Source organism: Clarias gariepinus, chromosome 16 (assembly GCF_024256425.1).
Source record: "Clarias gariepinus isolate MV-2021 ecotype Netherlands chromosome 16, CGAR_prim_01v2, whole genome shotgun sequence".
NCBI lineage: Eukaryota > Metazoa > Chordata > Actinopteri > Siluriformes > Clariidae > Clarias > Clarias gariepinus.
Genome location: NC_071115.1, coordinates 3,101,151 through 3,116,871, shown reverse-complemented (window position 1 = coordinate 3,116,871; position 15,721 = coordinate 3,101,151). Strand labels below are relative to the sequence as shown.

Here is a 15,721-nt window from a genome sequence, read left to right as displayed (position 1 = left end):
GGAAATGTAGGACTTGACACAGGATGATGGGTAGGGTATGGATGATGGAGTTCAATCAAATGCAAAGTACGATTATATAAATGAATGCAAACCACCTTAGCATTTTGTCTAAGCTACAGCTAAGCTAGTAATTAACTGTGGTTAATTAGGCATAGTCTAACCAACAGCCAGTTTCCATTGGTTCCACCCATTTGCCCATTTATGGATTAACCAGGATTTAGGTGGCATCAGAGTTTTAAAATTACTATAGAAAACCTATGAGTGATGTCACAAAGGATTTGTCTATTTTTTTATGCATCTTATACTCTACATCTGTCGCATTCACTGTAATCTGTTTAAACCTGCATGGTCATGGTTTTCACCTAAAGTGATAAATATTACATATCAATTTATTTGACTCTGTAAGATAAAACAAACTTCTCTTACTCTTTAACAGCAGGAAAAATGCTGTAGGTTCTTGAAATACACACACATTAATATGATGGGTTGGATTACTCAGAGTATAGCAAGCACATTGCCATGCATAATGAACAAGTGAGCATTGAAAAGGAGCAGTACCATAACAATGGCTAAAGGAAAAATAACATTAACATAATGTAAGTATCAAATTATGCCACAGGGTTAATGAATGGTGGTTAAGCTTAGTGAGCCAGTACCCTCAGAGCAAAAATCAACAGTACTCAAAGAACTGTTAAGAAAGTTTTATAAAGTTCTATGTGATTTTTTATAGTTTCCAAATAGGTATAAAACAATCAGACAAAGACCATACAGGAATGCCAAAATATCCACCCTACTACAACTGGTTTGGACCCTCACAGTTGACATTTTTCATGCCTCCAGTCCAAGTCCAGAGAAGCTGTTATAAGCAGCTCAACCTAAAAGACAACTTTATAATAAACGTCTATGGAGTTACTATAGTAAATGAATGGGAGTAACAAGGGGAAGTAAAAATTTCGAAAGTTTATGCATTTTATACATAATTCTCAAACAAATAAGGTTTTGAGAGAATCTTGTTTATGTTTGTTATGCTTAAGAAAGATTGTATAGTTTTTTTTTTTTTTGTTTTTTTCTTGTCCAGCTATATAAATTAGATCTTTAACAAGTGTTTCTTGCCATTAAACAGGGTTGGAATAATAATTGAGCATCTGCCCTATTCCTCCTTAATGTCTAAAGTGACATTCTGTCACAGCCTTTTTTGAAGGTCCACGAATGAAAGTTTTATTATTATTATTATTATTATTATTATTATTAATAATAATAATAATAATAAAAATTCAGGTTTAAATAAAGTGGTATTGTTACCATCAGTCAGTTTAGATAATATGATGACACATTCACTGGCTGATAGTTGTAGGGATGCTGCAGGCAGATGCTCAGCACGAAACAAAAATCATCATTAATAGTTCAGGTTGCAGTATACAGTATGATTTATGTGTATAATATTTTCCTATAGTTATTATGCAATTAATAAAATTAATTAATTAATAAGATTATGACAAGAGGGTTAATAGAGGATTATTTTATTTAGGAAAACAAGCTGGCAGATAGAAGGAAATGTAATAGGTCAGATGTGGGGATGGATAGAGAGAGAGAGGGAAAGAAAAACAGAGATATCATTGCACATTCAACAGAATGTGTGCAGGGAACAGCAAGGCAGGGGACAGAGACAAACTAACAGAAAGATGTTGAAAAAAGGTAACCACAGTGGCATCATACACAGTGTGGGGTCATGGCCAAAAATGCTGTTATAAAGAGTTCTTAAGAGTGATTTAATCCAGTCCCAACCAATAATAGGCAAGATTGAAGTTATTGATATTTAGAAACACACACACACACACACACACACACACACACACACACACACACACACACACACACACACACACACAATAACTGATTAAAGTGAGTAAACTGGGTGGGGTTCAGTACAGTCATATAGTATAATGTATTTTGTTGCAACATTACATGTTCCATATATAGATTGCTATAAATTAACAGGTTAGGTTGTTAATTATGTTGGTGTATTGTTTTTATTGTGTAAGTCTTGTTCCATGGTTCTTTGCTACCTTTGAGCACCTTTACATCTAAATCTTTACATTTTAACTGCTCACAGAAACAGGAAGTGGACAAAATAATAACTCCACCTCTTCAAATGTATAGAAAAAGACCATAAGCCTCATCACCTCATGAGTTTCACTGTAAGAAGACGGCAGAACTGGGACCCCTAATTAGGACCAAGTGACACCACAAGGAACAGGATGCTGAGACTCTCTCTCCATTTATTATTTGGTAAATTCAACAATTTTATAAAGACATGAATGAATGTTTGTCTATAAGTCCTAGTCTTTGTATGGTGTTTAAATATTATATTTAAATGAAATTTTAAATAATTATAATGATTAATATTTTATTATTATTATTATAAATAATGTAATGCAATTCCACAATGATTCCAGTCCTGAAATAACATAGGTTGCAATATACACAGCTTTAGTTTGGTGTATTTTGTTTTATGTGTGTCATATTTAATGTGTATCATTTATGTGTATCATTTTTACTTATAGTTAATGTTCATGCATAGTTCATGCAATTAATGATAGGTTTCCTCCAGCACTTAATGATGTAGTACTATAGCTCTCAAAATAGCTAAGGGCCATTTATATTACAGTTAATTTAGCGTATTTTTACCAAGATTATTAGAGAAAAAAAATCCTTTATTTTCTCTCCATAGTCAGTGCCTTTAGAGCCTCTCTGCTGGCTGGTAAGTAAACTTCTCATTTAAATATGTATTTACTGTAGAACACTTCTGCTGATGTAATGACTTTTTTTCAAATTAATTATTATCTAAAAAATAAAATTCCACTTTAAAATGACTAGATTTATAAATTCTTTTTACACCAAAAACCTAATCTCAGAAAGTAGAAAAAGACTGATTACAGAAAATATTTAACTTTTTAACGTTATGCACTAATTATGATTACCTATTAAGATTTATTATACTAATTGAAGATTTAAAATGTATAAATAAAAATAATAATTAAATACAGTAACCTGCTTATGTAAATTTGCACACTTCTAAATATGGTTTCAAGCACATTAAGCTTGTAATGCATCACTTCTCTGAATTTTCTACAGTAGTAAATACCTGCAATTTTAATATGGGATGTAGCACATGACCTTAATTTCAATGTCATCATAAAGTTCCAACAGATAACTTTATGACGGACAACAGTTTATGACAGTGTGTTCAACTTTAAACTTTAAATCATGCTGAACATAAAATTGCACAACACTTTGCTTCGGGAAAATCATGACAAATCGCTGAGTCAGTAACTGAATCACAATAAAGAAGAACATTTCACAATCTTACTCAATCTTTTAAAATGCATGTCTGACAGGTTTCATTTCCCCTTCTCCTTTTTCTTTTTCTTCATCTTCTTTTCATTCTCTCTTTGACCTGTTTTGGGATTTGTTTCTGATTTTCTTTTTAACTAAAAAGGATTTTTTTCATTTATTCCCATGTTTATTTTTCTGGCATGTACTGTTTCCTGTTTTTATATTCCCCTTTTTGTTCTCTTTTCTTTAATTTTTTATGTTCATCTTGAAGTGCAGTCCATAATAACTTAGTACTACATTTCTAATAATATACTCAACAGCTCCAAACATCAGGGGGTGGTAGGTTAAACATTAGTAACAAATTGTATTTAAAAAGTGCAGCATCCACTGTATGTTTTAGGAGGTACAGAAAAATGTATTCCTCATTATGTAAAAAATTTTTTTGAGAAACAAAGTGCTGACAGAAATGAAATCAAATCAGTTTATGGAAAAGTGTATGGAAAAACTATTAAGATTCAATTAAATTAAATTTTATTTGTATAGCACTTTTAACAATTGACATTGTTGCAAAGCGTACACAGTCAAAAGAATTACGTTTATATGAAATGTGAATGTGTATGAATTAAAATTATAAAATTGTCCCTGATGAGATTCACTATCATTAATTAATATTGCATTTTGCTGTTTGTCTCAGATGGCGCTAACATACGTCTCGTTGGTGGCAGTAACTCCTGCTCTGGTAGAGTGGAAGTCTATCATAATAACCAGTGGGGAACAGTGTGTGATGATAACTGGGACATGAATGATGCACAGGTGGTGTGTAGACAACTTAGATGTGGTAATGCTGTCAGCGCTAATAAAAATGCCACCTTTGGTCAGGGAAGTGGCCCAATATGGATGGATGATGTTCGCTGTTCTGGAAGTGAAAGCAGCATCACACAGTGCACTCATAGTGGATTTGGATCACACAACTGTAACCATGGTGAAGATGCTGGTGTTACTTGTGCAGGTACAGAAAACTCATATTATGACATTTTCATAAATGTTATTATATGTTTACTGCACTGATGAACTTTAATTGGCTAGTAAAAATATATATAAAGGTGCATATGAGTAGGTTGCCAGCAGGCAGGTGGGGCATTGCCCACGCAAACAGATTAAATATTTCTTAACAGCCTTCAATTAAATTGACATATTTGTACACATGTACACACATTAGGGCTGGGGAAATCACTGTGTTATCACTTGAAAGTAATATGGGTTTGTTTCGTGCTTGATATTAAATAGGATGAAAACCGTAACATTTTGGTGAGACAATTGTGAGAAAGGACCTTTCAGGTTGTGAAAGGATGACGAATTAAACTGGAGTGTGTTTCAAAAGACTTTTACTCATGTTGGGAAATTTGTATGATTACAGAAAATAAAGTAAGAGTGTTACCCAAAACAAAGAAATAATCTAAACAAACAATCCTTATAACTAACCCCTAAACTAACTAACAGAAAAGAAATATGAAAAAAAAAAAAAACGAAATCTTCAGTGCATATGGTGGTGCACACTCAACCTAATCTAACAATTAGTTGGTCTAATACTAATTAAATAATTGAATAAATAAAGGCACCGAAATACTTCTTGAAATTGAAGTTGAACTTGACGCGTAGTAGGCAGAACTAAAACTTTAACACAGTCACAGTCACACATAATTCGATACAAGTCAAAAGACAAAAACAAATCTATGGATATGTTTGAATATCCACAAAGCAAAGCATAATTCCTTATGTTTGAAAATACCATAAGCATCTGGAGATTACTAAAGTCGAACGAGTTTTGTTGAACGCATTGAAGCACAAGTTGCTAATTCAAGGCGCGCTCACACACACACACACTGAACTCGAGGCCTCAAATATATTCGACCCGTCAGTGGATTGGCAAAGCGTCATGATGTCATATTGATGATGGACAGCCAAGTCAGCCAATAAACTCAGACCTAGAAGCGTAGTGAGAAAACACAAAAGGCAAAAGAGTGAGAGGGATGAAAAAAAAACAGAATACACACAGACACACTTGAAACGGAGCTGGTTTGTTTAACATGTTATAAACATTAACACCATTATTGCAACATTTTCTTTTCCTTTTTGTCTCTCTCTATCCCAGTCACTCTTCATCATAGCAGTGTCTTTATTATCTGCACAGCCTTTCTGCTTCTTGTCTGAAATGTTTATTTATCTGTAGTGTTGTGTAGTGTCACTTATAAACATATTACAGTTTTTCTGAATTGCGAAAAACACATTTCCTAAATAAATTTCCTCTCATCTCTTTGTCTCAAAACACTAAACACAAACTCTAAAATTCAGGCTACAGTCCCAAAACCTTCAACTTTTGTTGCAAAACCAAACATTTGAACCAAAACTATTTTAACTTTACTCAAAATCAAGCACTACTGTCAAAAACCACACAAAACCAGCCAATGTGCAAACACAACCCAGCAACGATTACACACTACATAAATTCAATTCAATTTCAATTCAATTTTATTTGTATAGCGCTTTTAGCAATTTTCATTGCCGCAAAGCAGCTTTACATAGTCAGAAGAATTATTTAAGTTTGTATGAAATGTGAATTTGTATGAATCAAAATGGTCAGTTTGTCCCTGGTGAGCAAGCCGAGGGCGACAGTGGCAAGGAAAAACTCCCTGAGATGGTAATAGGAAGAAACCTTGAGAGGAACCAGACTCAACAGGGAACCCATCCTCATTTGGGTGAAACAGAAAGCAGTAAATGATCTGCATTTATACAGTGTGTAGGGTGGAAGGCAGTTCAGCTATAATAGCTGATGTTAATTGATGTTAATATGGAGTCCAGGTAGTTATTGAAGACCCAGGTAGACTTGTAAGAAGTTCCAGTCATGAACTATCGAACTGTCAAGTCCCCAGAGAAACAGTTGCCAACACCAGTCAAGGCCAGAACCATTTTCTAGGTAGAGAGAATCATTCCCAGACACCAGACGCATCCCAGAGAGACACACGGGGCATCCATGTGACGAGATCTTCAGCCAGAAGCGGGGCACCAGGATGGGTCAGACAGGTCCGGAGGGCAGAGGGAGTCTGGATCACTGGCAGCTCAGGAACGACATGTGTAGCTCGACAGAGAGAGAGAGAAAGAGTGAAAGGGGGGGACAGGAGGAGAGAGGAAAAAGAAAGAGGGGGGGAAAGAGAAGAAGAGGAGAGATGGCAGTTAGGTATGGTCACAGTCACACAATGTATAATGTGAATGTATATTAACTGTAGAGTGCAAGCAGAGACTCCGGCAGGACTAACTATGACAGCATAACTAAAGGGAGAGCCAGAAGGAAACACAAACATGAGGGCTTCCTGACATGTAAAGCAAACAATCACCTCACCGTCAGCAAACCTGAGTGATCGATGAGAGTGAGGAAGACAGCATCCAAACATACCAGTTCACCATAATACTCTACGTCCATGAGTCCCCCAGATCTGCTCCTTTACCTATGGCAAATCTATTTATAAAAATGCTTGGCTAAATAAATAGGTTTTTAGCCTGGACTTAAACACTGAGACTGTGTCTGAGTCCCGAACACTATTTGGAAGACTATTCCATAACTTTGGGGCTTTATAAGAAAAAGCTCTGCCCCCAGCTGTAATTTTCATAATACGCGGTACTGACAAGAAGCCTGCATCCTTTGATCGAAGTAGGCGTGCCGGATCGTAGGACACTAGCATTTCGCTCAGGTACTGCGGCGCGAGACCATTTAATGCTTTATATGTCAAGAGTAGTATTTTAAAATCAATGCGAAATTTCACAGGGAGCCAATGGAGTGAAGATAAAATAGGGGTGATGTGCTCATATCTGCTGGTTCTGGTGAGGACTCTCGCTGCTGCATTCTGGACTAGCTGAAGCTTATTTATGCATCTAGCTGAACAACCAGACAGTAAGGCATTACAATAGTCCAACCTAGAGGTGATAAAAGCATGAACTAGTTTTTCTGCGTCGTTTAGCGACAATAAATTTCTTATTCTGGCAATATTTCTGAGGTGAAAGAATGCTATCCTGGTAATATTATCTACATGTGCTTCAAATGAAAGGCTGGAATCAATAATCACACCAAGGTCTTTCACTGTTGCATTTGATGGAACAGAAAGGCCATCTAAAGTTACGGTGTGATCTAAAATTTTACTCCTAGCTGTATGCGGTCCTATGACTAGAACTTCTGTCTTATCCGGATTTAGCAGAAGGAAGTTAATTAGCATCCAATTTCTTATGTCCTGCACACATTGCTCAATTTTAGTAAGCTGTTTTTTCTCATCAGGTTTTGCTGAGACATATAACTGTGTATCGTCAGCATAACAATGAAAACTAATACCATGCTTACGGATTATGTTGCCCAGAGGAAGCATGTAAAGGGAAAAAAGCAGTGGACCTAAAACTGAACCCTGCGGAACGCCAAACTCCACTAGAGAACATGCAGAATAATCACCATTTAAGTCTACATACTGATAACGATGGGTCAGATAGGATCTGAGCCAGGAGAGGGCTGTACCCTTAATTCCCACTACATTTTCTAATCTGTGAAGAAGAATAGCGTGATCAACAGTGTCAAAAGCTGCACTGAGGTCAAGTAATACAAGCATAGTTACACAACCCTGATCAGAGGCCAATAGAATGTCATTTACTACTTTAACGAGCGCTGTCTCTGTACTGTGATGAGGCCTAAATCCTGACTGATACAGTTCATGTATGCCATTTCTATGTATATATGAGCATAGCTGCTCCGCTACTATCTTTTCCAGGATCTTAGAGATAAAGGGGAGGTTTGATATTGGTCTGTAACTGGACAGCTGACAGGGGTCGAGGTCAGGTTTCTTAATTATTGGTTTGATAACTGCTAATTTAAAAGATTTTGGAACATATCCAATGCTGAGTGAAGAATTAATTATTCTCAACAGGGGTTCTATTATTGCTGGTACTATCTGTTTAAGAAAATGTGACGGTACAGGATCTAATATACAGGTTGATGAATTTGAAGAAGAGATAAGTGAAATTAGTTCATTCTCTTCAAGGGGAGTAAAGTATTCTAGGTTCTGGTCTGACATGGCTAGATTAACATCTGCATCAATTACATTGTTCGGTTTCAAAACCTCAATTTTATGCCTAATATTTACAATTTTATTATTAAAAAAGTTCATGAAGTCCTCACTATTGCATGATGTTGTTGTGGAGATTTCTGCAGTGGTCTTATTTCTGGTTAATTTGGCTACAGCATTAATTAAGAATCTAGGATTATTTTTGTTATTTTCTATAAGAGTGGAGAGATATGTTGATCTAGCTACACTAAGAGCTTTTCTATAGTTCAGGATGCTCTCCTTCCATGCTATTTGAAATACTAGTAATTTAGTTTGACGCCATTTACGTTCTAATTTCCGAGCGGTCTGTTTTAGAGTGCGCGTGTGATCGTTATACCAGGGAGCAAGTTTTTTATCTCTAATAATTTTTCTTTTGACTGGAGCTACATTATCTAGGGTATAGCGAAATGTCGACTCTAAATATTCAGTCGCCTGATCGAGTTCTGTGGGGTCAGACGGTGATCTAATCGAAGTTGGGAACTCTGGGAGATTACTGATAAAACTCTGTTTGGTAGTTGATGTGAATGTACGTTTCATACGGTAGCGCGGCGCTGTGTGTACATTATTATTGTGACACACTTGAATTGAGACAAGATAGTGATCTGAGATAACTTCAGATAGTGGTATTGTGAATAAATTTCTTACACTTAATCCAAATAATATTATTAAATCTAAAGTGTGACCTGCTTTATGAGTGGGTCCTACTACACACTGATTTACTCCTACCAGGTCCAGTATAGACATAAATGCAGTTCTCAGAGAGTCTTCTGGGTTTTCAAAATGAATATTAAAATCTCCAGCAATTAACATTTTGTCTACAGAAACGACTAGGTTTGAGAGGAAATCTGCAAATTCACTAAGAAATTCCGAGTACGGCCCTGGAGGTCTGTAAATGACAATTAGCGGGATCGACTGAGCTGACTTAATATAGTTAAATACACTTATGTTACTATAAAGAATTTCAAATGAATTAAATTTGTGTCCGTGTTTTTGTACAATAGTCAAATTATCATTGTGAATAACTGCGACGCCTCCTCCTCTACCAGTTAACCGAGGCTGGTGTATGTAGCTGTATCCAGGAGGACTAGCTTAATTTAGAGCTACATACTCGTCCTGTTTAATCCAGGTTTCTGTTAAACAGAGTATATCAAACTCCTGATCTGTGATAATTTCATTAACTATAACTGCTTTAGATGCGAGAGATCTAATATTTAACAGTCCTAGCTTCAGATCAGAGGTGCCGGCTGCGCATTCAGTCTGATCCAAGTTTGTGGTCTTTATGCTAATTAAATTACTAAAACATATAAATAATTTAATAAATAAATACAAAACACTGTGGGATAGTGGGAAAATAATATTTATTAATTCATTTATTCTTGTACTCACATTTAAACAAAAAAGAACTGCAGCAAAGAAAGTTTTATATAAAAAATATATAAATACACTACTGTTCAAAAGTTTTAGAACACTTTCTAACTCCATGATCGTTCCTGATTTTTATTTCTTTCTACATTGTAAAGGAATGCTGAAGGCGTCCAAAAATGCATCTCTTTTGAACAGTTAATATTGAGATGTTTTTGTTACTTCTGCTCTGTAAAGACTTCATAACGCCTCTAATCTGAGGTGCTGTTAATTGGTCATTTTTCAGGCTGATAACTCTAAATGAACTTCTCGTCTGCGGCAGAGGTAGGTTTTGGTCTCGCCCCCCTGGGACGGCCTTCATGAGAGCCAGTTTCATTATGGTTTATTGACGGATTTTGCAAATGCACTTGACAATACTGTTCTTGCCAAAACTATTACAGAAAGGCCGACCTCTGTGTCTTAAAATAACAACTAACTGTTGTTTTTGTTGTTGTTACGTAATTACCTAATTCCATATGTGTTATTTTATAGTTTTGAAATCCCCAGTATTGTTGTAGAATGTAGAAAATAAATCACTAAACAACAAAAAAAAGAAATTTGCAAGTGTTCTAAAACTTTTGAACGGTAGTGTATATAAATATATACTGTATATATATATATATATATATACGTGGTTCCCAAAGTGTGGGGCACGCACACAAAACACACTAGTGGGGAATACAGGCATGACAGGTGGGGCGCAATGAACGGGAGGGAATTAGTGGAAAATAATAGGAAAGTACCTATTCTAATTCATGCTTCTCTTTATTGATTTATTTAATCTTTATTTTCTTTATCGGACACTCGAAACTAAATAATAACACACAAAGAAATGGATCATTAATACAAGTAAATTAAAATAACATCAGAGAAAAAGTGGAACCACAGTGCAACAATAACGGTTTAACGTCGGCATGTTAATTGCAGAGGAACAATATATGAGGAAACATTCAGTATTATATATGTCATTTCATTTATTTCAATGTGTATGCTGATGTTTCTGTATTTTTGTTAAAAATTAATATTTTATCAGGCAGTACTAGTCCTGCATTTCTAGTTTTCAGTGTGGCAACAAAGTTGCGGGTTTATTTACGTAGCTATTGAATTCGGAGATGCGAATATAAAACTAACTTTACCGCGGACACAAACAGGTGTTATGCGCTAAAATGCCCCCCTGCCACGGATTGCCCCCCTACATAATCTCTATCAAATATTATATTAAGACATACATTCAAAGGTTTATTATTATCAAATATATTATTACTATTATAATTAACCCTGGGCACGTGACAGCCATCGAGACGATTAATACAAATCCCCCAAAATGATTATTTTATGGCACATTTATTTTGCAGGGGTTTGTCAATGTACAAATAACAAATTATTTATCACAAATAACACTAATTACAGGAAATTTTTTTTTATTATAAAATAAGCAATATAAAAATATACATGTTATATATGAAAAAATATATATCATTTATATATTTTTTCCGCTATACAACATTTTTTTATATTGCTAATTTTATAATTAAATTTGTTTGTTATAATTTGTAATTTGTAAACCACAAACCTATGAATTAATGTTCTAACATATTATTTAAAAAAAAGTTTATGTGGGGGGGCAATCTGTGGCAGGGGGGCATTTTAGAGCATAACATCGGGTCAGTAGCGTACAGTGTGTAGTGAGCATAATAACGTCAATGGATACATTTGTTACATGGACCACAAAAAAGCAGGTGATTCAGCATCATCAGCCTAATCAACCAAAAAGCCAGCCGAAAGGAAAACACGATGAAGCCTATGTTGCACTTGGATTGGTGGGGATGGTGGGGGCAGAGGAGAGACCCGTGTGTGTTTTGTGTCTTAAACCGCTGGCAGCAGACAGCATGAGACCCAACAGATTAGGAAGACACTTAGAGACAACACACCCCAGTCAAGTTAATAAGCAACTCGATTTCTTTGAAAGTAAGCTCTAGATTAGTGACGAAGTAAGCCTGTTATAACATCTGCACATGTATTTTATCTGTTTTGAACTTGGTGTTATTTGATCCTATTGGTTTGGAAATTGATATTTCAATAAATAGTACACTTGTCCGTTTTCGTTATCGTCTTGTTGACAAATGGGGCTTGAAAATTCTCCCACCGCCTTAAGTGGGGAATGACAGAAAATGTTTGAGAACCACTGATTTTTTTTTTTTTTTACATCATTCGTATAAATTATTCTGCCTCAGCATCATGCCTCTGTGCTGGGTGAGGCCACAGGACTTCATCCACATCACATGTCATGTTCTCCCTTGCAAGGCAACGAGGAAAGCATCCTTTAGCATGCAGAATCCAGCCCTGGCAAGATTCCACACCTATTGCACCACATGCTCCATTCATTGCTTGAAATAGATTTTTCTGTGTGTAAGGGTTTTTGTCATATACTTTCCATCTCCATGCCAAAAAAAACTCTTCAATAAGGTTTAAAAAGAGACAGTATGGTGGAAGAAACACATTCATAAAATTCTGCTCATTGTGAAACCAATCGCGTACTCTTGGACCACGGTGAAATCTCACATTGTCCCAAATGATAACATACATGGGATGCTCTGCCTGCTTGCAATCTCTCCGCTCAAGCAAAGCATCCCAAAGACCATTCAGGAACGTTAGAAGAATTTCGGTGTTGTATGGCCCAATAGTAACATGACTGTGGAGAACCCCATAGCTGCTGATGGCAGCACAGATAGTTACATTTCCACCACGCTGGCCAGGCAGTTCAATAATGGCACATTGACCTATGATGTTGCAACCTCTTCTTCTCCTTTTTGCTAGATTGAATCAAGCTTCATCCACGAAGATGTATTCATGAGGCCTAACCATTGAGTCAAGCTCAAAGATTCTCTGTACACAGTGAAAACAAACTACATTTAGTTCTGTAAATGCCAATGTATGATGCATACATGTGCTGCTTCCCTGACAATACAGCACTGTAAAAGTTTACTTACCTGCACATATTGACATTGTTGCTCGTTCACTTTCTCACAGTTTTGCTCAAATGGTACCCGATAACCTTGTTTCATTCTTATCTTGTTGCGTTGCACAACACGGTCAATTGTTGACAGACTCACACTATTTATTTCCTCAAAATGTATGTTGTCTTTGTTATGGCTGGCTTGTGTGTCGCAAAACAGGCACAACACCACATTTTGGGGAAAACTCCATTTATTTACCAAAATGAGAAAATAGTTACATAACAAAACTAAAGGGGTCTAGGGATGTAAAATAAAATTATACACGCGCGAGTTTTTAGTGGGAAAACGTCTCGGGTTACTTTGCTGTAACCCTGTTCCCTGAAAAGGCGGGAACGAGATGCTGCGTGAAAACGCTATGGGAAACATCTTGTCATGTTGCCGGTTGTGAAGCATGTGTGTATCAAACACGCCAAATTTTGGCTTATATAACCTCGGTCGGGTGACGTCATCTGATGAGACGCACCTGCAGGTTATAAATAGGAGTGAACCGGAAACATTCCTCAGATTGATTTGTCTGAACGGACGTCCGGTCACGTAGGCAGTGCGGCATTGGGACGCAGCATCTCGTTCCCGCCTTTTCAGGGAACAGGGTTACAGCAAAGTAACCCGAGACGTTCCCTTTCAAAGGCTACACTCGATGCTGCGTGAAAACGCTATGGGAACGAGAATACCAACGCCGCCGCACTGCAAGTGTCTGGACCCCAAGGTTGTGTAGCGTGTGCGCACAAGGCCAAAAAGGTCTCAGAACTATATCTGGGAAGCTGACTCAAGGGCCTGTGTGCCCGGAGTGGCATGATCATCCAGATTATAAAATCTAACAAATGTGTGCGGAAAGGACAACCCTCCATGTCACACACTTGCTGCAGGGGAATACTTCTTGCCAGTGCAATAGATGAGGCGATCCCCCTGGTTGAATGAGCCCTGATTCCTAGAGGCGAAGTGAGCCCACGCGCCTCATAGGAGAGGGCAATAGCCCAGTGTAGTGGGGGCCACCCCCCGTTGCGGCCCCAGACCATGTAAAAGCTGCTTTGACTTACGCCACTAGCTGATGCGGTGGACGTAAATCTAAAGAGCACGTACTGGACAAAGTAGGTGAAGTCTTTCCTGCTCCGAAGCTGTAAAGGCGGAGGACAGAAGGCTTCATAAACAATAGGATGCATATTGGCAAATGTGTGCGGAGAGGACCAACCCTCCGCGTCCCAGACTTGCTGCAAGGGAATACCTCTTGCTAGTGCAATTGATGAGGCGATTCCCCTGGTTGAATGAACCCTGATTCCTAGAGGCGAAGTGAGCCCACGCGCCTCATAGGAGAGGGCAATAGCATCTCTCACGCCGCTTGCGGCTTCAAAACATGTAAAAGCTGATCTGACTTACGCCACTGGCTAATGCGGTGGACATAAATCTGAAGAGCACATACTGGACACAGTAAGTGAAGTCTCTCCTGCTCCGAAGCTGTAAAGGCGGAGGACAGAAGACTTCAAAACAATAGGATGCATATTGGCAAATGTGTGCGGAGAGGACCAACCCTCCGCATTACAGACTTGCTGCAAAGGAATACCTCTTGCTAGTGCAATTAATGAGGCGATTCCCCTGGTTGAATGAACCCTGATTCCTAGAGGCGAAGTGAACCCACGCGCCTCATAGGAGAGGGCAATAGCATCTCTCACGTAGCTTGCGGCTTCAAAACATGTAAAAACTGCCCTGACTTACGCCACTGGCTAATGCGGTGGACGTAAATCTGAAGAGCACGTACTGGACACAGTAAGTGAAGTCTCTCCTGCTCCGAAGCTGTAAAGGCGGAGGACAGAAGGCTTCAAAACAATAGGATGCATATTGGCAAATGTGTGCGGAGAGGACCAACTCTCCACATCACAGACTTGCTGCAAAGGAATACCTCTTGCTAGTGCAATTGATGAGGCGATTCCCCTGGTTGAATGAGCCCTGATTCCTAGAGGCGAAGTGAGCCCACGCGCCTCATAGGAGAGGGCAATAGCTGTCCGCTCCTCTTAGAGAGGTAACACCATTTAGAAAAACCATCTTAAGGGTCAGAAACCTGAGGCGCTGACTCTAGTGGTTCAAAAGGGGCACAAGCCAGAGGACAAAATTTTTTTCTGCAGAAACTCCAGCACTGAAACAATTCGGCAGTGGACTGGGTCTACCTTCTTCGTCATGCACCAACTTTTCAAATACATTCTATTTGAGGGGAGGCAGTCCTAGTACTTAGAATAGTCTTAATTACGCTGGCTGGAAGACCAGCTTGACTTAGAGTCATAGAGTAGTAAAGGGGACATTTGCTGATCTTGCGAGGCAAAGAGGTCCACCTACGCTACATGAAATTTTCCAAGAGTGTAGATCGCCCTGAGGGACAGGAATCTGGTGCGCTAGCTATTTAGCGGCGCGAGCACAGTCCGCCCTGGCGATTAATATACGAGACTGCCATAGTGTTGTCCACCCGCACTAGGACATGGTAGTCTCAACTGCTGGAGGAAGTGCTTTAGGGCCTGAAATAGAGCCATGATTTTGAGGCAATTGAGTGCCGCGCAAAAAGATGGCCTCTCCAGCTCCCTTGGGCTGGACGGTCATTTAAGACCGCACCCCAGCCCATGAGGGAAGCGTCTGTCGTTAGCATCTGCGACGACAAGACGAACTTAGAGTGGGACCCAGAGTCAGAAACCGGGGTCTGAACCACATAGGAAGGGTACGAAGCACCTGGCGCGTAGCCCTTATTGGGGATTGGCCCTAGAGTAAAATCCCCTGGTTCTTAGCCACAACTGAAATGCTCTCATGTGCAGAAGGTCCAAAGGTGTCACCGTGGATACAGCTGCCATG

The 15,721-nt window shown here is 38.3% G+C and overlaps 1 protein-coding gene across 1 annotated transcript in view; it reads left to right on the top strand.

The window, feature by feature from the left end:
- The first annotated feature begins 1,682 nt into the window (after positions 1-1,682).
- LOC128544927 (deleted in malignant brain tumors 1 protein-like) overlaps positions 1,683-15,721 on the top strand; it is a 69,197-nt gene continuing 55,158 nt past the window's right edge. The window contains exons 1-3 of the mRNA XM_053515240.1: positions 1,683-1,695; positions 4,031-4,345; positions 8,662-8,667. Coding sequence (XP_053371215.1) covers positions 1,683-1,695; positions 4,031-4,345; positions 8,662-8,667 — 334 coding nt within the window. The remainder of the gene's footprint in view (positions 1,696-4,030; positions 4,346-8,661; positions 8,668-15,721) is intronic.